The sequence below is a fragment of the Pipistrellus kuhlii genome, unplaced genomic scaffold, assembly GCF_014108245.1.
Source record: "Pipistrellus kuhlii isolate mPipKuh1 unplaced genomic scaffold, mPipKuh1.p scaffold_m20_p_12, whole genome shotgun sequence".
Taxonomy (NCBI): Eukaryota; Metazoa; Chordata; class Mammalia; order Chiroptera; family Vespertilionidae; genus Pipistrellus; species Pipistrellus kuhlii.
In genome coordinates, this window is record NW_023425427.1 from 45,129,247 (window position 1) to 45,153,288 (window position 24,042).

The 24,042-nt window shown below is 42.9% G+C and overlaps 1 protein-coding gene across 2 annotated transcripts in view; it reads left to right on the forward strand.

Moving 5' to 3' along the window:
- Window positions 1-4,001: 4,001 nt before the first annotated feature.
- ADAMTSL1 (ADAMTS like 1) overlaps window positions 4,002-24,042 on the forward strand; it is an 849,328-nt gene continuing 829,287 nt past the window's right edge. The window contains exon 1 of one of the 2 annotated variants that reach the window (XM_036434138.2): window positions 4,002-4,296. In XM_036434138.2, the coding sequence (XP_036290031.1) occupies window positions 4,210-4,296 (87 nt within the window). In that variant the 5' untranslated portion in view covers window positions 4,002-4,209. The remainder of the gene's footprint in view (window positions 4,297-24,042) is intronic. The other variant, XM_036434136.2, reaches the window with a different exon arrangement.

The window sequence follows — 24,042 nt, forward strand, 5'->3', positions numbered from 1 at the left end:
ACAAAATTATCAAAAAACTAACTTAAAAATTAGCTTGCTACATTTGGTCTAACATTTAATTAACTTACCCCTAATGCCTTGGCAGGGACAGACCAAATGATTTTTGTGGGCCTTTAGGGCCCTCGGGCCAGAAGTTCCCCACCCCTGTTAGAGGGTCAACAGCAAGATGAGTGAATGGACCAGGGAGATTGAGGCTGGTGAAAATTAAGTTATGGTGACTCTTATCTGCCCTGTTGTGTGGCTCCCCCTGCAGCATTTGGCTCCTGCAGGGCAGGTACTGAGAAAGCACATAACTTGTTTTGAGTTTGACGTGTCAAGAAAAGATCAAGGCACAAGGGAGGGGAAGGTATTGGAACAAGTGTTTTTGAAACGATGAGCTCTGAAAAAAGAACCCAGAACATTCTGGATAAAAAGGGACAGGAAGAGTGAGCAGTCAATGGAGTAGAAGTGCCACCGTGACCAACAGTTAGAGGTAGTCTCAGAATGATGTATTTTAATGTGTCAATTGAATGATTCTTTCACAGGTCTGACTCCCAATGCCAGTCTCAGATGAAAGGGGTGGTGGCCCCAAGCAGAGGCTGTGGCAAGACTGGGCTGGGGTGAAAGGAAGAGCCATCAGTAGTTGTTGGGCTCCTTTGAAACTCCATGTGGATCCTAGTACCTGAGGAATGTGACATTTCTTAGTCCTTGTGTCACAGTGAGGTCATGAAGCTGTTAAGTAAAACCATCTGTTTTAAAGCATCCTCCCTGTATTTTTTTGCAGCATCAAGGAAACTTGATCTTCAGTGGATAATGACAATACTTTCTTTCACCTCATTCATTTAGTTCTTAAACTCTCAGTGATGTATATTATTTGGAAATTAACTTAAGACTGTAGATTTGTAAGCAAACAATGAATAACCAACTAAATCAGACAAATTGCTAACATTTGAATCTGATGCCAGACACAAGGATCTGGAGCTGGACCTCTGGTAAGAAGATGCTCTGAGGTGGTGCCATCTTCCCACATTATGCAGAACAAATAATGCTTTCTTCCCTCTCTCTGGTTTTCCCAGTACCCACTTCTTTAATTGCTGAAGCCCATCTCCAGTAATGAACTGTCATCACCTGGCTGGTTTACAGCCGCATCTTCTTAGCTGGTCTTCCTCCTTTAGGGCTTTCTACCCCTTTTTATCCTACACTTATCTAAGCTTTAAATTCTTTTATTAAAAAGTATATATATTTTATTATTATTATTATTTTTTTTTACAGAGAGGGAGGGAGAGGGATAGAGAGTTAGAAACATAGATGAGAGAGAAACATCCACCAGCTGCCTCCTGCGTAGCCCCCACTGGGGATGTGCCAGAAACCAAGGCACATGCTCCTGACAGGAATCGAACCTGGTACCCCTCTGTCCACAGGCTGACACTCTATCCACTGAGCCAAACCGGCTAGGGCAAACCTTTAAATTCTTCTTTCCTTCTGTTCACTGATTGTTCAAAGAAGAGAAGCTCACTCTTTCCTCGCTGCCTTGAGGTAGAAATCAATCACTCTGCATCTTAAAGTATGAGACATTGGGCAAGTCAGGTAATGCTCCTAGGCCTTAGTTTCTCCACCCATTTGTAAACGAAAAGGTGGCTATTGAGCTATAGATGGAAAAGTTCTTAAAGGTTTGGAGTATGTGGTTGGGCTGGAGTTCCCTTTCAACCCAGAAATTCTGTTACTGTGTTCCCCACCTGGGTCTTACTCCAATTTTGGGAGGATAGCCCTTGAGCCTCAGGATTCTCAAGTGGACCAGGGAGATTGATAAGTAGTGGTGAGAGCCCACTTAAGGCTGGTGAAAATTATGCTATGGTGACACTTACCTGTCCTGTTGGGGTGATCTGTACCTAGGTGAGGGTTGTTTGAGGATTTAATTCAGTTAATACTGCCTAGCACTGACACCTGGCACATCCTTATGGGTCCTTTCTCCCAGCCTGTGCTTTACCTTCCTCCACCTCACCATTTAGGAGCACCACCCACCAAGCCCAGTATTGCCTTTTGTTGATCAATGTTGTGGCTCAAATATCCTAGCACAGTGGTCGGCAAACTCATTAGTGAACAGAGCCAACTATGAACAGTACAACGATTGAAATGTCTTCTGAGAGCCAAATTTTTAAAACTTAAACTTCTTCTAACACTTCTTCAAAATAGACTCGCCAGGCTGTGGTATTTTGTGGAATAGCCACACTCAAAGGGCCAAAGAGCTGCACGTGGCTCGAGAGCCGCAGTTTGCCCACCAAGGTCCTAGCAAGAGGAGCCATCTGCAACTCTCCATAGGAACTCTTGTGGTTTTTGTTTGTACATTTTTGTTTGGTTTTTAATATCTTAGGCTTTCTCCTTTACCAATTCAAAAGGAAAAAACTGGCCTAAAACCCCCTCCAAAAAAATCTCCCTAAAGATTTTGACTTTCCAATTTTTATTTTCTGGGACTCTTAAGATCAAAGGGAGATTTTTTTTTTTTTTTGCCTGCTTCTATTTTTTGTTTGTTTTTGTTTATATCTTGGCAATTCAAAAAATATGCACACAATGAGTAAACAGACTAATTCTGAGAAGCAGCTCCGTTACCATATACAAGAACACACCCCCACTCCCTCCCTCCCATTCTGGACACGAATGCTGCTGCGGGCACATATATTAATACATTCACTTCCTAAAGGCGCTTCTGCCTGGCCCTGCCTCTCATTGTCAGCAGTTTGTGTCTGCTCTGTGGACGCAACTTAACTGAAACAGGCAGGATCCACCTCGGTCTAGGTCACTGATGGGCTGCAACGTTTAAACACAGCCCTTGGCTTCGGGACTCTGGACTGAATGAATGGTTGCTAGGGAGTATGGCGGCGTCTTCATTTTCGGCTGGGCCCGCTCCAATGCTTGCACGTGGGAACTTCACAAAAGTTATTTCACCAGCGCTGCGCTGAATCCTCTTATCGTAGGGAGCTTACTGAAGTGGGGCCAGCTCCCGCCTCTGCTCGCTTCCCTGCCAAGGCTCCAGCGGGGTGGAGTGGCCTGGAAGGCGCTGGAAGAAGGGTGGGGTATCTGCTTTCTTATAAAGATGCTTTGGGAAACCGGCTCCGGAGCGCCAGGTTTTCAGGAAAGAAATGAGCCTGGATCCCCATGGCACTGAAAAGGGCAGAAAGAAAGGTAGGGAGGAAGCTTGCAAGTTCAAGTGTAAGGAATGAGGGCGTGGCCCACACCCGGAGAAGGGGCGCCCTGGCTTGCCCCCAGAAACCCATTGACACGAAAAGACAGCCAGTGAAGTCAGTCTCAATGAACTCATTTCTTGGGCTCCCTGTGCGTGACCCTCACTCCAGGTTCATTGCGTCCATGCTCAGCTGCCCCCTGGGTTCCCGCCGATCTAGAGCGAATCCTCTTTCTCTGAACTCAGGTTGCAAAACAAATGAGCTCCAAGGGAGGATCTGTCTGTGTCCCCAGGGGACGGGTCCCCAGGGACAGGCTAGCACAGGGTAACGTCCGGTGCTGCCCCGCCAGTTTCTTCATCATCGACGACCCTCTCTCCGCACACGCACCAACTCTCCCCTGGTCCTCGGGGGGGACCCCCCCACCCCCCCTCCGTGGCTTCCAGGGCTCCGAACTCCGGGCAAAACGCACTCCTTCCCAAGAAAGCGCCAGCGTCCCGAAGCGCTTTCCCTTCCCATCCAGCATTCAACGCAGGGCGGGCAGGATGGCATTCCAAACGCGAGCAAGATGTGTAGCGCCGCCGGACCCTCCCTTAAAAAAAAAAAAGAATAAATAAATAGATAGAAGCCAGCAGGTAGCCCCGCTCCCGCGGAGGAACGCGCACCGCGGCCGCTGCCCCGGCGGCTGGGAGTCTGCGCTCCCCGCCTTCCCGGGCTGACCCGGGAGGGGAGGAGCAGGAGCCGGAGCGGGTGCTGGGGGTGGGGTGGGGTGGGGTGGGGTGGGGGTGGGAGCGCGAACCATCCCGAGCCAAGACAAGCAGCACATTCACAAATAAGGCCCCCACCCCCGGCGCACGCGCTCCCATTTAAAGCGGCCGGGCTGCGCGGCCGCCGGAGGCTCGGAGGACGCGGCGGTCCAGCACCGCCCTGCCTGCCCCGCAGATCGCGCCGGGAGTCCGTCCAGCCTCCGTAGCCCGCGAGGGAGAGGCGGCTACCGCTTCCGAGAAGGGGGTCTCGCTTGGCACTGCCCACTCTTCCCCGCGCGGGGAGCACCATGGCACGCCCGGCGGCGCCCTGGCACCCGGCGCTCCGGGTCCGCATCCTCGGCAGCACCTGGTGGCTGCTGCTTGTCGCCGGACAGGTAGGGCGGTCTGCGCGCCTGGCGTTCCTCCCTCCCTCTCCTGGCATGTTTTTCTTTCCAGGCTGAGCTCCGGCAGGCGGGGAGCGCTCTCTCCAGCCCGGATCCATCCTGAGGCTGCGCTGCCGCCGCCCGGGCTGGGACAGGTGGCGCGGGGCTGGGGCGAAGGCGGCCCCTCGCGGCGAGCTCGGGGCTGGCGGGGTTCGATCGGCGGGCGCCGAGCCTCAGCCCAGCCTCCCGGGGGCCCTCTCCCCACTTCCCGCCCGCGCGCGGGTCCTGCCTCCAGCTGGGCAGAGTCGGGGCGAGGAGGAGGCGGCGCCTGAGCCTTCTCCCAGGGAGCCCGGGACCCTGCACGCACCCCCTCCTCCCCCCCTTTGGGACGATCCTTCCTGGCGGAGGCTCAGGCCGCATTGGGAGGATCGGGCGCTGGGACACTCCTGTCGTCCTTGCTTTGGCCGGTGAACTTGGGACATCGTCTCGCAGTGGACCCCCCGGGTCCCTGGGGCGCAGCAGAGCGGGGTAAGAGGTGCGGACGCCGGGCCAGGTGGGCTCCCGGTGCCTCTGATTGCGGCGGGCGCGTCCTCACCCACCACGCCCCCTTCCAATGTTCCTGAGTGGTCTCCGGGGCCAGGAGGGGTGTAGGGTTTGGGGACTTCTCCAGGGTGGGTGGTTGGGACCCGGAGGCGGCACGGAAGGGCCCTGGGAGAGGGTCTAAGTCACAGTCAGCTTGGCCACGGTTTATTCCTGAAGGACCTTGGAGGGAGCTACTTAGGGAAGGGCGGGTGTTAGTCAAACCATGCATGGTGCGTGTAGTGTCTTTGGCATTCCGGCTTCCAGAGTCAGGTAACTTTTGATGAAAGCTCAGGATTGAGGCAGTTTGTACATAATGTAGCCTACGTAAATTTGCTCTTCACAGTATTACTTGGGTAATTCTGGGAAAATGCCCAGATCCTCTTGGCCCGAATTATCGCCAGCTAGCCTCCCTTTCCTCTGTTTTGCTTATGGAGACTTGTCCAAATCGGGGGATTTCCTTCTCTCGCTTTTACTTAGACGTTAGAAGCTTGTTTCTGGGTCTTTATTTTAATGGTCACTTCGATTGGGGTGGTGCACTTTCTGGGGATGAGCAAGGGCCAAGAATGATGGCTAAAGAACCGCCCAGGGCAGGCTGGCCAGCAAGAGCTTCCCTACCAACGGGTAGAAATTTTCAACAGGGAACACCTGTTTAGACTGGAGTGTTAAGAAAGGCATTGCAAAAACGTGCCTTAATTATCAGCAAGCTGTGTTCCCAACATGCTTTGCTCCGTGGCTGCACAATTGGGATTGCCTGTGGGAGCTCCTGGAACTCCCTGGCTGGGACCACACCCCAGCAAGATTGCATCAGAACCCTTGGGGGCATGGGGTGAGGCTTGGGTATCAGAATTTATAAAGCTCCAGGTGATTTCATGGTGCAGCTGGGTAAAAACCGCTGTGCAAAAATCTGTTCTTACAGAATCAGGATCCCAAAAGGAAACTCAAAGGAGAGCAGTAAAGAGGGCCTAAGAGGTTCCAGGCCGCATCTTTATCTTGGAGCTTCCAGCCCTGGCTCTGTCTCTCACTAGCTGTGTCATTGTGGACAAGACCCTTAACTCCATTTCCTCACCTGCGCAGGTTGACACCTAGTAACCCAAATCAAGACAGAATGCCTTGTCTTATTTCCAAATATCCGCAGGGGTAGAAATTCTTACCCCTGAAATTTTGGTAAAATATCTGAGAATGTTTGATTCCAGCAAAAATGCATAATGAGTTTCTTTGACTTATGTTTGTTTTTTGTTTTTTTTTATCTGTTTTGTTGGTTGTTTTTTGTTTGTTTGTTTTTATTTTTACTTGCCACTCTGCCTTTTCAAACCTATTTCAAGTCCATTGGTGCTTTTTGGATGTTCAGGATTTTCCTGACATTACACACCTGTTCCTCCTTGCTCTGCTTGTTAACTAATTATCTTCTGGAAGAGGATGATGAAAGCAGATTTGAGCTTGCGCTCGTGGTGCGTTTGTATCTGCGTGTGTATGTGTGCTTCCGCGTGTGCTCGAGCCTATGCTGGAAGTGCTTTATTGTTTAACTCAAAATGACTTTTTCTAGTTCCACTTGGCAGGGCTGCTGTCCACATGTGAGGAGCCTGACTAAACGTCAGGGAAGGGGGAAAAAAAGAGGTTGAAGTGGTAGATGGTCCTGTCTCCTGTTAGAAAGCAATACTTTACAATTAACTTACTCAGGTGTTGCTCAGAAGCAGCTGACCTTGCACCACTTTCTAATGTCCTCACTTAATTTATTTGAAAACCACATGGGCATTATGTCTAATCAGTGAATACATAGACCACAAATTTGAGGGTACATAATATCAAGAAATCATTCTATCACCAATAGCCAATACCAAGTAATTTGAAATTGTTTGGAACTTATACATTCCTTAAACAGTTTTTAAATCAACACTCATCCATGAAGGCATGACTACCAGAGTTATCAGACCATAAAAATATATTAGAGGCCCAGTGTACCAATTTGTGCATGGGGGGGGGGGGGTCCCTCAGCCTGGTCAGCAATGGGGGCCATGGAAGGTTGGCTGTAGGAGCACAATGACCACCAGGGGGCAGCTCCTGTGTTGGGCACCAGCCCCCTGGTGGTCGGTGCATGTCATAGCAACAGGCCCTTCAGTCGCTTAGGCTTTTATATACATAGATGAGCCAGAATAAAAGGAGGACCTATGTTCAAGAGCTTCTGGCTCCCTAAACTGAATTACACCTGAGCTTTTTTCTCCAAAAGTTCAAAGAATGACTTAAATGTAAATGAAAATTATTTGGAAATCCTACCATTTTTTTTTTCTTTTCATGGAATTTCTGCTTTTGGTCTAATTTGCAAGATTGTTTTCTTTCCTTGTGAAACTTGAAGGTAGCTCATTACTTAGGTTCACAATGAAACTGATTACTTTACTGATACCACTTTCAGTTCATCAGCTGAACCCAAATTCATCCCATTGCCCAAATTGCTCCCGGGTAAGGAAGTAGAGTATGGCTGAGTGGTTTTAACCACTAGGAGCTATCATTTACTTATTGATTCCTACTACCTACTATAGCAGTCCCTGTAAAAATAAACAAGATTGTGGCTAGATCAACACAAATCTACTGTTATTGCTTAAAAAATCACTTAATGGCAATTCATGTTCTTTCGGTGACATATCAGTGATAGCTTATTCAAACACTAAGGTTGAATATTTTTATTTACTATGTGTTATAATTGCATTCTTGTTAGGAATTCAGTAGGAAGTAAATAGTTCCAGGATGGCTGGAGAGAATTTGTGCCTTTATGGGCACTTGATTTTCAGCTAAAAGTTTTGAAGAAAAGTGGCCTTGTTTTCTTTTGTTATTCCTTTTGTATGTCCTTGCTCTTGTTTTAATTTTAACATGATAATAATTTTGCATAGTTAAAAAATTATAAAGGTTTATAAGGAAACAGCAACTTCTTGCCCCAGTCTTTTTTTGTTGTTGTAGTTGTGGTTTTATGTTATTTTGAGGTATAATTTACTTACAGTAAACTGCACATCTTTAAAGTATACACTTTGATAAGTTCTGACATATGTGTACACACAACATCATCATTGTAGTTTCCTCATTACCATTTGCAATCCCTCCCTGCCCTTCCTGGCACCAAATGTCACCAGGGAGGCCGTGATGTACTTTCTGTCACAAAAAAAAATAACGTATCTTCTAGAATCTTGTGTAAATGGACTCATACAATAGGTACCCCTTTTATTGATTTCAGAGAAGGAAGGAACAGGGAGAGAGAGAGAGAAACATCCATGATGAGAGAGAATCATGGATCGGCTGCCTCCTGCATGCCCCCTACTGGGGATCGAGCCTGCAATCTGAGCATGTGCCCTTAACCAGAATTGAACCTGGGACTCTTCAGTCTGCAGGCTGGCACATTATATATTGAGCCAAACCAGCTAGGGTGGTACCCCCATTTTTTAAATGTTTTTTTTTTTTTCATGCAGCATAATTACTTTGAATTATCCATGGTGTAGCATGTTTCAATTCATTCCTTTTTATTGCTGAGTATTACATTGTATGGATACACCATGGTTTGTTGTCCACCAGCATTCCCTTGTTGGTATACACTGTGTTTCCAGCTTTGGCAATTACAAATCAAATTGCTATGAAGATTTCTATACAAATCTATATGGAAGTGTTGTTTCATTTATTTTAGGTAAGTGCCTAGGAATGGAATGGCTGAGTCATTGGTGTATTTTTAACTTTTTAAAGAAACTGTCAGTTTTCAGAAGGTTGTATCATTTTATTTTATTTTTTTTATTAAATTGATTGGGATAACATTATTCAATATATATATATATATATCTCAGGTGGACATCTTTATAATATTATATCTATGTACTCCATTGTATGCTCACCAGCTGAAGCTTAGTCTCCTTCCATCACCATGTATTAAAACCCCTGTATTCTCTTCATACTGCTCCTACAATCATTTCTCTAGCAACCATCATTGTGTTGGTGTCTATAAGTTTTTAAAATTGTTTTGTTTGTCCATTTGTTGCTTCCTGTTTTATATCCCTCATATGAGTTAAATCTTAGGTTTCTTATTCTTCTGATTTATTTAAGTTAGCATAATACTCTCAAGATCATATTGTCATGAATGGCACTATTTCATCTTTTTTTATGGCTGAGTAATATTCCATTGTGTATACCAGTATATGTACTATATCTTCTTTAATCATCCATCAAAGGGCACTTAGGTGATTTCCATGTCTTTGCTATTGTGAAAAATGCTGCAACAAAAACAGGGGTAGCTACATCTTTACCAATAGTATATCAAAAATTTTCAGGTAGATACCCAAAAGAGAGATTTCTGGGACCTATGGTAGCTCTAGTTTAAATTTTTTAAGGAACCTCTACATAATGTTTTTCATTGTGGCTGCACCAATTTCTCATTTCTGACAGTCTGCCAGGGCTCCCTTTTCTCCACATCCTCTCCAACACTAGTTATTCCTTGTCATATTGATAAGTTACTCTAACAGGTGTAAAGTGGCCCATTTTACATTCTTGCTGGCAGTGTATGAGATTTCCAGTTCTTCTGCATCCTTGTCAACACATGGTGAGGTCAGTCTTTTATTTAAATAGTTATACAGTTAAGTCTTAAACTCAAGAAGTGTGATTCTTCCTATTTATTCTGTAATTTGAAGGACATTGATTTGGCTATCCCTTATGAGTTTTAGAATCAGTTTGCCAATTAACAAAGATATGTGCAGGAATTCAGTTGGGAGTGTATTAATCTATAGATTTATTTTGAGAGAAGTAGTCTCTTAATGTTGTTTCATAATTCCTGAACATTATGTAACTCTCTGCTTAGGTCTTTTTAAATTTCTCTTAACAATAGTTGGTTGTTTTCAGTGTACAGGTCTTACATATTTTGTCAGAGCCTATGCTAAGAATTTCATATTTTTGATGCTCTTTTAAAATGGCACTATTTTTAAAATATTGTATCTGATCTTTGTTGATTTTTGTATGTTTGTATTTTCTTCAACATTACTAAAATCACTTACTAGTTGCAGTAGCTTTTTGCTATATCCCACCAGTTTTCTACACATATAACCATGTCATATGCAAATAAAGACAGTTCTTTACCAATCAGGATGCTTTTTATTTATTTTTCTTGTTTAATAACACTGGCTAGCATCTACAGTACAATAATGAATAGAACTGGTGTGAACAGATATTCTTGCCTTGTTCCTGATCTTAGGAAATTATAATTTTTAAAAAATATATATTTTTTATTGATTTTTTTACAGAGAGGAAGAGAGAAGGATAGAGAAATAGAAACATCCACGAGAGAGAAACATTAATCAGCTATCTCTTGCACACCCCCTACTGGCTGACGCTCTATCCACTGAGCCAAACCTGTTTCGGCAGAAAAATATAATTTGATGTTTCACCATTAAGTATGATGTTAGGTGTAGGTTTTCTGTAGATGCCCTTGAGGATATTCTTTTTATATTTTTATTTGCTGAGAGTTGTTATCAAATATGGATGTTGGCTTTTGTCAGATGCTTTCTCTAGATCTAATTATTATGTGTTTTTTCATTTTAGTTTGTTAATGTGGTGAATTACATTGATTGATTTTCAAATGTTAAACTCACCTTGCGTTCCTGGGATAAACTCAATTTGGTAATAATATATTATTATTTTTTTTACTTTGTTGGATTCAATTTGGTAAGTTTTTATTAGAATTTTTACATCTTTGTGAAGGCTAATCGTAATTTTTTTTCTTCGATGTCTTTGTCTTTAGTATCAAAGTAATGCTGGTCTCACAGAATAAGTTGTGAAGTATTCATTTTTCCATTTTCTGGGAGAATTTGTGAATTATTTTTTCATTAAATGTTTGGTAGAATTTATTCGTGAAGCCATCCAGACTTTGAACTGGCTTCATGTGAAGATTTTTAACTACAAATTTAAATTCTTGAATAAATATAGAGTTATTCATGTTATCTATTTTGTTTGGAGTTAGCTTTGGTAGTTTGTGCCTTTCATGAATTTGTCTATGTCATCTAAGTTGTTGAATTTCTTATCATAAAGTAGTTCATAATGTTTCTTTATTATTTTTTCATTATATAAAACATATAATATCACCTATTATTCCTGGTTTTGATTGTTTATTCATTCTTTTTCCTGATCAATCTTCTAAGAGGTTTATCAATTGTATAGATCTTCTCAAAGAAATAGCTTTTGGTTTCATGGATTTTTCTCTATTGATTTGTTTCCTATTATTTTCCTCATCTTTATTTACTTTTTCCTACTATATGTTTTATTTGGTCTTATTTTTCTAGTTCATTATGCTGTGGTCATTGAGACATTTAATGTTTTCAAATATATGTGTCTAATGACATTAATTTTTCCTCAGTACTGTTTTAGTTAAAAAAAACACATTTCCTTCTGACTTCCTCTTTTACCCCTGAATTCTGAAATGAGTTGTTTAGTTTCTAAAAATCTGGAGATTTTCCAGATGTCTTTGTGTTATTCTTTTCCTAATATAATTCCAGTTTGGTCAGAGAACTCATTTTATATAACTTGAATCCTCTTAAATTAATGAAATTTGCTTTATGTCCCAGAATATGGTATAATAAGTGTTCTATATATATTTAAAAAGAATTAAATTTTCTACAAATTTGTGTCTTCTAAATTTTTCTGATCAATTTGTTATTAGGTGAATTATTTTGTAAACATCAATTAAGACAAGTTGGTTGAGGGTATTATTAAAATATTCTGTATTTTTACAGATTTTTGTATATTTACTGTATCAATATTGAGAGAGGGGTCTTGCAATCTCTATTTATCATTGTGGATTTGTCTATTGTTTCTTGAAGTTTTTGCTTTATTTATTTTGACTGTAATTGGATGCATAAACATTTAGAATTATGTTTTTGGTGAATTGGGCCCTTTTGTCATTATTAGATGACCTTCTCTATCCCTGGCAATCATCTGTGCTCTAAAATCAACTTTGACTATATTAATATTAGATAATGATTTTGACATTTTTCTTGTTAGTTACTAGTACTTCCATAGATCTTTTTCTTTTGAACTGAGGTAACGTTGGTTTATAACATGATACAAGTTTAAGCTATACAACATTATAGTTCAACATCTGAATACACTATAGTGTGCTTACCACCAAAGTTTCCATCCACTATCACACAATTGACCTCCCTTACTCATTTCACCCTCTTTTATAGTCCTTATAGGATACCTTTTATGTGACTTATTATTTGTCATTAGATTTCGATTATGATATGATTCCCTAATTCTCTTTCACATCCTACTTTGGCAAACTTTCATGATCTTCTACCACATTTTAAAGACTCAGTGGTCAGTATTAATATATTGTAATGGCTACAGTGTGCCAGGTGAAGTATTATTCCATTTTTTTCTAGCATATTTTCTTTTTAAAACACACAAAAACTCATAGACTCAGCCCTGGCCAGTTTGGCTCAGTGGATAGAGAGCATCAGCTTGCTGAGTGAAGGCCCCAGATTCGACTCTGGTCAGTGGCACGTACCTCTGTTGCAGACTCGATCCCCAGCCCTAGTTGGGCATGTGCAGGAGGTAAACAATTGATGTATCTCTCTGACATCTATGTTTCTCTCTCTCCCTCTTCCTTCCACTCTCTCTAAAAATCAATGGAAAATATCCTGGGGTGAGGATTAACAAACAAACAAACAAAACGTCATAGGCTCAAACATGGTATTGTTATTACTGGAAGGAAAGGGGAGTGAGGGGAGGAAATAAAGGGTAAAATGGGTTAAATATATGGTGATGAAGATAAATTTGGGTAGTGGACACAGGATGCGGTAAACAGATGATGTATTATAGAATTGTACATTCGAATCCTATATAATTACATTAACCAATGTCACCCCAATACCTTTAATTAAAAAAATTAACAGCTTTATTGAAATGTAATTCATATATCATACAATTTGTCCATTTTAAGAGCACAATTCAGTGGTTTATTATATTCTCAGATATGTACACCCATCACCACAGTTGATTTTAGAAATTTTTGTTACTCCAAAATGAAACATTTACTCTTTAGCTACTACACTCCTATTCTCTACCCACCCCTGCCCCAAGCAATCACTAATCTACTTTTAAAAAATACATACATATATATATATATATATATATATATATATATATATATATTTTTTTTTTAATTTTCATTTTTTTATTGATTTTTTACAGAGAGGAAGAGAGTGGAATAGAGAGTCAGAAACATCGATGAGAGAGAATCATCGATCAGCTGCCTCTTGCAATCCCCCACTGGGGATGTGCCTGCAACCAAGGTATATGCCCTTGACCGGAATCGAATCCGGGACCTTTTAGTCTGCAGGCCGACGCTCTATCCAATGAGCCAAACTGGTTTCGGCACTAATCTACTTTCTTTATACATTTTAATACCCTGGATTTTCATAGGAATGGAATCATAGAATATGTGAACTTTAGGCATTGGTTTCTTTCACTTAGCATGTTTTCTCAGTTCATCCAAGTTGTAGCCTATAGTCATACTTTATGGCTGGAAAATATGTTATTGTATGGATGTGCCACGTTTTGTTTATCCATTTGTCTATGGATGGACATTTGGATTGTTTTCACTTGGGGCTGTTCTGAGTAATGGTGCTATGAACATTCATGTGCAAGTTTTTGTGTGAACGTATGTTTTAATTTCTTTTGGGTAACTATCTTGGGCTTTGTATGCTCTAGTACTGTATCTGTTGCAGCTACTTAACTTTGCTTTTATAGCACAAAACAGCAATAGGCAGTATGTAAATGATTGAACTTGGCAGTATTTCAGTAAACTACAAAAATAAGCGTTGGGCCAGATTTTGGCCCCGTAGCCATAGTTTGCTGACCTCTGAACTGAAATTGCATGATGATGTGCCTTGGTGTGGGTGATTTCAATACAGCGTGGTAAGTTCTTTATGTACTTGCAATAGATCTACGTCCTTTAGTTCAGGAAATGTTTATTTTCATGTCTGACACTTTCCTTGCCAGCATGTTATGTGTTTGCTCTTTGTGGAACTTGTCAGTCAGTTATTATGCGTCCTGAATTGGCCATCTATCTTTTAATATCTTGTCCTTATCCTTATAGTTTGTTGCACTCTCTAAAATATTTTCTCAGTTTTATTTTTGAAGTGTATTTTGGATAGATTTTCAACCAGTGTTCTAGTTGTAGGCAAAGGGTCACTACCCTCCCCCACTTTTGCAACAACAGGTGCCTCAAGGTCTGAAGCCTTATTGAAAGTCAAGGGCCAACTGGTCTTGCTTCTCACCATTGTCTCCTGTGCAGGCACAGCTCTGTCAGTTACACATCCTCCACCAGTTTTCCAAATTCAAACAATTTGGTGGCATCTTTTCCCTGCTGTTGTCTCTGTTCCAGTTCTCTTGCTATCTTTATTTACTTACTGTTATTTAAACAGACATTTGGGATGTTCAATCTGCCACATTTAACTGGAAGTTAGCACTGTTTATTCTCTCATTCTTTCTATTTTTCTGTCCTGATTCATCTCCAAATCTCATTAGCACTGCGTCTGGTTATTCATCCTTTCCAGCTATTCATGCTTTTTGTTTCTCAGAGTAAATATAAACATTGGTCATTTTTACAAAAAAAGACACTAAACTTGAGGTTTGAAGACCGTGGTTCTAGTTCTGGATTTACTGACCTGAGCAAGTAAGAGAGTCATTTGTTCTTCAGGGAAGGGAATCGATGTTAGCTGACTTCTAGTCACCAAACATGAGATGTACTTCCTCCACCCCCAGTTTTGTATTATGTGTAAAATCTTTCAGTATCTGCTTTCTATTCCCTGCTTCAGTAAATACAGTCTAACCTATTTGCTCACAAATGCAGCACAGACACATTATTTTACAAATTTTGAAGTTAATATTCGGAAACAGTTTTATGAGAGAACATGGAGTCAACATAATGTAAAGATCTGGCCGTAAAATATCACATGTGGAATTAACATTTATTCTCTATGGTGTGATTGAGGTTTAGGCTTTTGTGTGTGTGTGTGTGTGTGTGTGTGTGTGTGTGTGTGCGCGCGTGTGGTGGAGAATGAAGATAAGGTGAAATGAAGGAGGAAATACTTTTGAATAGTTTGTCATTTTTTATCTGTTTTAATATTTTATTTTGCACTAGGATGACCTCTAAGTAGAGAATGATGCATTTTGGGGAGGGGTGGGGTGGGTGGTGCAGGAGCCTTGTATTTCTGTTCAGCTCTGTTCATGACGATGGGGTTCTGTAGCTGGGAGGAAGCTTAGAGAGTTTTTAGTCTTATGCTTCACAAACTTCATTTTATGTAGGGATGTGTTTGGCCCTAACACACAATTCCAAAGGTCACCCAAGATAGAGCTGTCTAGCCCTAGCTGGTTTAGGCTCAGTGGATGGAGTTAGCCTGCAAACTGAGGGGTCCCAGGTTCGATTCTGGTCAGGGGCACATGCCTGGGTTGCAGGCTCAATCCCCAGTGGGGGGCGTGCAGGAGGCAGCCAATCAATGATCCTCTCTCATCATTGATATTTCTATCTCTCTCTCCCTCTCCTTTCCTCTCTGAAATCAGTTAAAAAAAGAAAAAGAAAAAAAAAAAAAAAGAAGATAGAATTGTCCAACCAAAAGCTGAGAAGCTTTCAAATGGCCCCACTCTTAGGGATTTGAACTCAATAGGGAAATAATGGGTCTTAGGATACCCCTTCCCTCATCCACATATCCAAGAGGATTTGGGCACAGTTGGACCAAAGGACACCTTTTGAGAAACACTGATCTGATCCGTCTAATTTATGGACGTGAGAAATAACATGTTGGGAAGCTGAGTGACAACGTCCCAGTTTGTTAGTGGGAGAGGCGGGAGTGGACCACGCGTCTCATAACTCCGCTCGGTGATTTTTCCCTCCAGAGCATACACTGTTATTTTAGTGTCCAGTTACATCATGAACTAAAGATATGAACCACCAGTTTAAAGTGTCTTTATTTGTAGTAACCTCGGGTTTTTTTTTATAAATGGTTTTCAGATGTTTGGGAATCGCCTTAGCTCTCAGTCATACTGCCTTCAGCAGAGGAATGATGGGAGGAAAAAGGAAGGGAAAATCCTCAGCCCGGCCCTCCCCGCCCCTCACATAACCTGCTGGAAGCCGGCTTCTGTGCATTTTCCTCTCGAGTCATCATGCCCCCGGAAGATTAGCAGATACTTATTTAGAACACTGTCCAAGGCGCCGGGGAACTTGACATTTGGTGAAAGGGAGAGTATGTGCTGCTGAACACCTCCTCCCTTCAAGCGTGATGTAGCAATGGCTGCTACGCTCTTGGAGGCGAGCAAGGAGATGTTTGGTGCGCCTGCTATTTAGGATGTCCTCCCTGTCTCCGTCACAATCCAGCCAAACCAAAGGCACGCCCTCCTGTGAGTCATGCACAGGGCACGATGCAGTACCGTACGTGGGGAGGAAAGACACTTTCTTTCCTGAGAACAGTCATCGTTCACCGTGTACACTGAATGAAGAGTGGTCATTGTGAATTTCCTTTCAGTTGCCGAGACATATAGGGTCTGGACTGTTAAAGAGTGTTTATTGACGTGAGCTGAGATTCAAATCCTCATATTGTAATGTTCCTTTCAAAACTATACTAGTCAGGGGAGGCTAGGTTATACTGTGGTAACAAATAGCACCTCCAACTGTACTGGCTTAACAGAGGTGTGTTTCCCAATCAGGCCACACCTTCTGTGCGGATTGTCAGGAGGCCTGGGCTCACTGTGTGTACTAGGGAGTCCGTGTTGACAGCAGCTCCGTCTCCAATGTGTGCTTCCAGGGCTGCAGGCAGGGGAAGGAGAAGGCCGCTGCCTCCCCGGCTGCTAAGCGCTTCCCCTCACAGTGGCAGGTGTCAGGTCTGCTCCCATTGTATTGGCTAAATCGAATTCAAGAGGGTGGAAAGTGTACTGATATCCTCAAACCCAGAGTTGTTATTTGATGGCTATTGTTTCGGTCTTGCAAAATGAAAAGCTCTCTGGAGATCGGTTGCATAACAATGTGAATGCATCTTAACCATTTTACGGTACACTTAACATGGTTAAGATGGTAAAATTTGCTTTAGTTTAAACCTCACTGGCTTTTCCAAACCTCCCAGCTTCCAAGATGTGGCTTAGATGTTAAATTTTTCTGACTCTGTTGTTTATACGTGAATAGAGGTTCTCTGACATTACTGTAAAACCACTTCACATTATCTTTGACTTACCATTTAAATTTTTAAAAAAATTATAATTGGCAAAATACACACAAACTTTACCATCTTAACCATGCTAAGTGTACCGTAAAATGGTTAAGATGCATTCACATTGCTATGCAACCGATCTCCAGAATGCTTTTCATTTTGCAAGATTGAAACGATAGCCATCAAATAACCACTCTCCATTCCCCTCACCCCTGGCACCCACCATTCTACTTTCTGTCTCTCTGAACTTGACTCTTTTAGGCACCTCATGTAAGTGGGATCATTCAGTATCTGTCCTTTTGTACATGGCTTATTTCTCTTAGCACAGTGTTCACAAGGTTCATCTACGTGGTAGCATGTATCAGAATTTCCCTCCTGTTTAAGGCTGATTAATACCCTTATTTGCCACAATTTGTTCATCCATTCATCCATCCATGGACACGTGGGTTGCTTCCACCTTCTGGTCATTGTGAATGATGCTACTGTGAACAGTGGTCTTCCATTTTATGTTGGCTTCTTTTTCTGTATAAAAGAGAAGTAGCATCTTCTTCTCCATACATCTAATTTACTGTTTGAGAGGCCCAGGAAACAGTAAATTTAAACAATGGGCTAACAGGGTCACTTTGGAAATCTTCTGCAAATGGTTACAAAAGCTGAGCAGTATACCACTCACCTCCTCTGCATATAACTAAACCAACAGAGCCAGTGGACTCTTGTGTTTGGTCTTGTATGTAACCTGCAAATTTTTTTTTTTTATAAATATATTTTATTGATTTTTTACAGAGAGGAAGGGAGAGAGATAGAGAGCTAGAAATGTCGGAGAGAAACATCGACTAGCTGCCTCTTGCACATCCCCTACCAGGGATGTGCCCGCAACCAACGTACATGCCCTTGACCAGAATCGAACCTGGGACCTTTCAGTCCGCAGACCGATGCTCTACCACTGAGCCAAACCCGTTTCGGCATAACCTGCAAATCTTGACATTTTCCAAGATAGGAGACAATATGTGGCTAGCACATTATTTTTTCTCTTAGATTCAGGAGCATGGCAAAAATAAATTATTTTCTTTTCATACATCTGACTCAAATACTGTGTGAGGCGAGGTCAAATATGAAACAATATGTACAATGGAGGGATGCAAATTAATTGCATGCATAGCACAGTTGCTTGGAGGGGCAGGGTGGAATTTTGGGAACAGTGTTGAAAGGAAAGGAAGTAGACCAGGATCCAAAAGCTGCTTGCTACTTGCTAATTGCATGATTTTGGATAAATTAGTTACATAGCCTTGCTGAGTTTCATTTCCTTCCCCCCTCCCAACCTCTGGAATGAAGAGCTTGGATTACATGCTCTTAGTGGGTTAATACCACTTAATCATAACTTCTAAAATGAATAGGAGTTTCCAACCTTTTTCTAATTTTTTTTCAACACAGAAAAATATTAATAGTTCTCTCTGATGGATTTTTTTTTAGAAATGAAGTCAGAGTATGGCAGCTCCCTTTCTTAACAAGTTCAGTGGCTTTATGTTGCCTTTAGACTAGTATTTCTGAACTTTTTTTTCATTATCGACCCCCGCCTTCCCCTTCTAGACATTTTCCTCTAAACCAACTCTACCTACATGAGATTTTAACATCATAAACTCTGTATCGGTGCTGTGGCCCATTGAAGGGCCTCAAACCATTGTCGTTATTTAAGTTCTCTTTCCGTTGAACCAATTTTTCAGTGCCTTGGAGCCACGATTGCCCCCATTGAGAATGATGCTTTCCTGGGGTGGGGTACCTTTTTCTGCCAAGGGTCATTGGATATTTATAACATCATTCGCAGGGTATACAAAATTAGCCTGTTATATTTGGTCTAACATTTAATTAACTCTCCCCTAATGCCTTGGCTAAGCCGCACCAAATGATTTCGAGGGCCTCATATGGCCCCCAGGCCAGACATTCCCCACCTGCTTGAGATTAAGATTGAACATCTTTACTGGTCTCCAAGGCCTGGCATGACCCATCACCTGTTTGCTCTCTCCATTCCCCTCCTCAGTCCCTTGCTCAGCACTGTCTGTCCAGTCCACTGGCCTCCTTTGGTCCCTCGAGGGCATCAAGTTTGTTCCTTACTTCTGGGTCTTTGTACAAGCTGTTCTTTTTGCTGGAGGGCATTTTCTGTATTTTTTAATTAATTTGTTCATGTTCATCCATCTGCTCAGAAGAACCAGTCCCTCCAGCTCACCCTGCCCAGTCTGTATTAGATCTCTTCTGCTCTTTGCTCACAATGCCCTCGTTCCTTCCAGCACTGGTGATTTGTAATGATATACTTATTTGTGTTTTTTATTCTATGTCTGCCTTCCCTAATATATTGTAAGCTTGAGGCCAGAGACTGACTTATTTGTTTCTGTACATGTCACATCTAGCTCAGAGCCTGGAATTGCTGTGGGGGGGAAAAAAGTGAATGAGGTGTTTTTGAGAACATAGGCAGAGACAAAACTTCTCTGAATGTGGTTTTGCTTTTCAATGAATACACGCACTCATGGTAAGTGTTCTTAACAAAATAGACGTAAAAGAAAATAAATTTATATATGGCTGCACAGTAGCACCTGCATTAGGTAAGGAAACACTAGCTGCCAAAGCAGTGCAATCCTGAAATATCCGTGTTTTGACAAAATAGTTTATCTCATGGTCACATGGAAGTCCCATTGGCAGCACTGAAGTGTGAGTAGAGGCTCTGCTCCTAAGGGCATTCAGCGACTAGTCTGAGGAAGAGAGTGCTGTCTTAGAGCATGGTGCGATGTTGGGAAGCCAGGAGGAAGAGAATGTTGGCATTGCATGGGAGGTTCTCTTGGGGGTGGGATACATCACTTCTGCCCACATCCATTTTCTGCATTTCTGACCAGACTCAAATCTCCAGCAGGGCTCCAGTTTCCATGATCCCATCATAAGAACTCAGTCAGAGGGCCACAGGTCCTAGCCGGGGAGACTGGGAGGACAGCTGTGAACTCGGGAGATAAGCTGGCCTCCTCCATAATACACACAGAAAGCCACACGTGCAGATGTATCTGGATTTATCGATACTTGGACTCTTGTGGAGTCCAAGACCCAGAGGATGGGAACCACTAAAGGTAGGCACATATGAGTTTTATTTTAGGAGAGGTGTTAGTCTAGTTCATCCTTTCAATATTAAAAGGAGAGAGAAGGGGGACTGGTGTGGGGGTGGGGAATGGGCTGAGCATCGGAAATGCACTATATTTATCCAACGGAACAAACTACTCATTGCCATTAAACAACTAATCTTCCCAGGCTCTTCTGGTGCAGCAGTGTACGGAGTTCTGATTAGCATCTTTCCACCTGAATGTTAGCCCCATTGAGGTTTGCTTGGGCTGCTGGCAGCATTGTCATTAATGAAATGGAGTCTTTTTTTAGCCAGTGAACTGTTTTCAGTTCCCAAATCACCTGATAAGCCTTATTCTTTTGATGAACTACAAATAAAAGTGAGTCCTCCATCCCATGGGGCTGCTAATCAAACAGTGTCTGTTTAAAGATTAAAAAAAAAAAAAAGGCCTCTTGTAGGTCTGGCTTATAGGAACATAAGGCAGTTGTAATTGAGCTACGAGATCATGATACTGAGCTTTTATCTGGGCCGGAGCTTACCTGGCCATCCTCCTGGTTTGCCATTCTTCCCCCCAGCCCTGGGATGGGAGGGGAAATCTGAGCCCGGGCATTTCTTTTCTGCGTACTGTGAGCCTTCTCAACTCCTCTCCTCAGAGAGAGAAACGTTCTGAGCGTGGCTTGTCAGGTGGGCTGGGCTACATCTAGTACTTCATCACCTTGAGGTGCTTTTGAGACTTGGCCCTCTTTCCACTTCTGCCTTCCACCTCTGTAACCTAGTGATCCCTTTGGAAAAGCGGAGGGAAGAAAACAGGGTTTGGTGACCAATGGTAACCTCATTGTCCATTTTATTTTATTTTTTAATACATTTTATTAATTTTTATTTGTTTTACAGAGAGGAAGAGAAAGGGATAGAGAGTTAGAAACATCCATGAGAGAGAATCATCGATCAGCTGCCTCTTGCATACCCCCTACTGGGGATGTGCCCGCAACCAAGGTACATGCCCTTGACCAGAATCGAACCCGGAACCCTTCAGTCCGCAGGCCGACATTCTATCCACTGGGCCGATGCTCTATCTATTGAGCCAAACCGGTTTTGGCCCTCATTGTCCATTTTAAATTCTAACATTTCAAACAGTTAATTGTCAAATTGGATGTTTTGCTTTTCCTTTTGCCGAGGAGGGTACCATGTAAGGTCAGTGCTGGCCAGCTTTCTGTGCTTCTGATGAGGCGGAAAAGTGTTGGGTTGACATTATCTGAAAATTGTGGCCTTTGGGAACATAACCTCCAAGTGGGCGGGTGAGGACTCACTGCATCCTTTTCGGCGCCACAGTAGGATGGGTAAGAGGTTTATGCTAGTTCCAGCCAGGGCCAGGGCTGCCAAAGATCTCCCTCTGCAAGGGTCTGCGGCGTGGCAAATTCCAGAGTGGTGCTTCTGCGAGTTACAAAGCATGGTTCTTATTCTGAGCAAGCTGGCAATGCAGAAGCTGGGGAGAATCCGCTCTGCGGGATCCCTGCTACAGCAGAGCCATCGGAGTTACATTTCATTGGATTGCTCCTCTGAAGGACTTTAGGTGTCCCTGTATCTGGCAGCCTGCCGCTTCCCGCTGGATTTTGTTCTAGGTCTTCCCCCAAGTGGAAGATGGCTGTTCAGAGGAATGCTTAGTGAGTGGGAATGTAGGAGCCTGTCAGCCAAGCATGAGCTCAAGTGCTTCCCTTTCCCTGCAGCTGCAGTCGATTATGTTTTTAGCTGCCACTGTTAATGAGTCAAGAGCAGCATCTGTGGAGAGCGGGGTTGGCACTACCAGGGCGGTCCGCCACTTTGCCATCAGCCGCTGCAAAGCAGGTCAGCGTGTAGAGCCCCTAGAACGGAATGTTGGGTGGGTGGTTCTTGGATACTCTTTTTGAGGGAAAGTGGGAAATGATGGAATTTGACACTGAATGACTTGCCAGTTGCAGTTAATGTCACTTATGCTTCTTGTGTTCTTGTTGCTTTTAATCAGAAGGCCGTCTGGCGGTAAACAGGTTTGGTTGAAGGTGCAGTAGAGTTCTCTCTGAATTTTAAAGGCTCCTCCTTTATTCATGTACTTATGAAGCTGAGACTTTGGAACAGATGACAGGAAGTCCTTCTACTCAATTTATTTCATTCACTTTGTAAATCTTTTCTCTGTGCTGGGTGGGAATAAACGTATTCCCTTTAGTGCAGGCTATCCCAGAGATATTTCCTTTTAAACACAGTGATCTAAGCATTCAGGTTATGACTACAGATTACTCTCCATGTTGTACTACACACACACACACACACACACACACACACACACACATAAACACACACACATACACAAACTCACACACACACACACACATAAAATGCAAGCTCTTTGGAATTTCTTCAGGAATCCATGGTCTGGATCACTCTTTTTGCATTGTAAGCTGATGTATGATCTTTCCCCCTATATTTTAGGATGCATTTCTTCAAGTGGTTTGACTTTATTTTCTGGATTTGATTGATAATTTCATTCAGATCAATTAAACTGGAGAGCTAAACCCCTCAAGGAAAGGACCAACCCCTCTGCATCTTGGGTGCTCCCTGAAGCTCAGCATAGCAATGAGCATGGTAGACACTTCTTAGATTACGTGGCATGTTCTCCTGTGGCTGCGTAATCAAGTGCCACAAGCCAGGTGGCAACTGAAAAAGAGAGACAGTCATTCTCTCTCATTTTAGGAGGCCAGGAACCAAGGTGTCTGCAGGAGCATGCTCCCTCCAGGGGTCTAGGGAAGGGTCTGTCCTTTGCCTCTGCTAGCTTTCTACTGGCTGCCAGCATTCCTTGGCGTCCTCAGCTTCAGTCTCTGCCTCTGTCTTCATATGACCTTCTCTGGGTGTCAGACCATTCTATGCCTCCCTCGTCGTGGCCTTTAGGACACACCTGGATAATCCAGGATAATCTACTCCTCTCAAGACCCTTCATTTAATCACACTTGCAAAGAGCCTATTTCTAGATAGTGGCCCTGGCACATCTTTCGGAGCCATGATCAAGCCTATGGTGCCCATGGTTTCTGTATATCCTTGTGGCCAGTCACTGAATCTTCACCTAGAGCAGTGCTAAGCAAACCGTGGCTCGCCAGCCACTTGCATCTCTTTGACTCTTTGAGTGTGGCTCTTCCACAAAATACCATGTGTGGGTGAACATGTACAATGCGATTGAAACTTCGTGCACAGAAGCCCGTTTTTTGGCTCTCAAAAGAAATTTGTCATTGTACTGTTGATACTTGGCTCTGTTAACTAATGAGTTTGCCGACTACTGATCTAGAGCACAAAACTGCAAGGATATTTGCTTCTGTTTTATTTTTGGTGGCTGTTTACTTCAAGTCACTTCTGTTTTAATACCTTCTTGTTTTTATTCTTTTATCTTTAGGATATCATGATTTGCAGTGCAAATGGCTTTCACTGCAGTGAAAATGGCTTTGGTCTTGGCAGTCTGTCATTCATCTTGAGTTTCACATGCTGTTTGGCACCGAGGATAAAGCATTATAGCTGAAACGAATGAAAAGCTAGGGATGGTGTCCGCAGCAGGGCTGGTTAGAGGACATCACAGTCTTGTCATTAGCAATATGTGTAATTTCCCCATAATCTCAGTTTGGAGCATTTTATTCTCTGAGATACATCCCTATTTTTAAAAATAATTCACTTCCTTTTGAATACCCAACTCCATAATTTTTTTAACTCTACTGGGACCTACAAGTCCTACCTTTTTCACTTACGCCACTTACCTTCTTTTGCTCTGTGGCCCCTTAAGAGCCTTGGCCAACCATTATCCACTCTCTCAAGTTCTTCCTTCCCCTCTCTTTGGTGCCCTGACTTGGC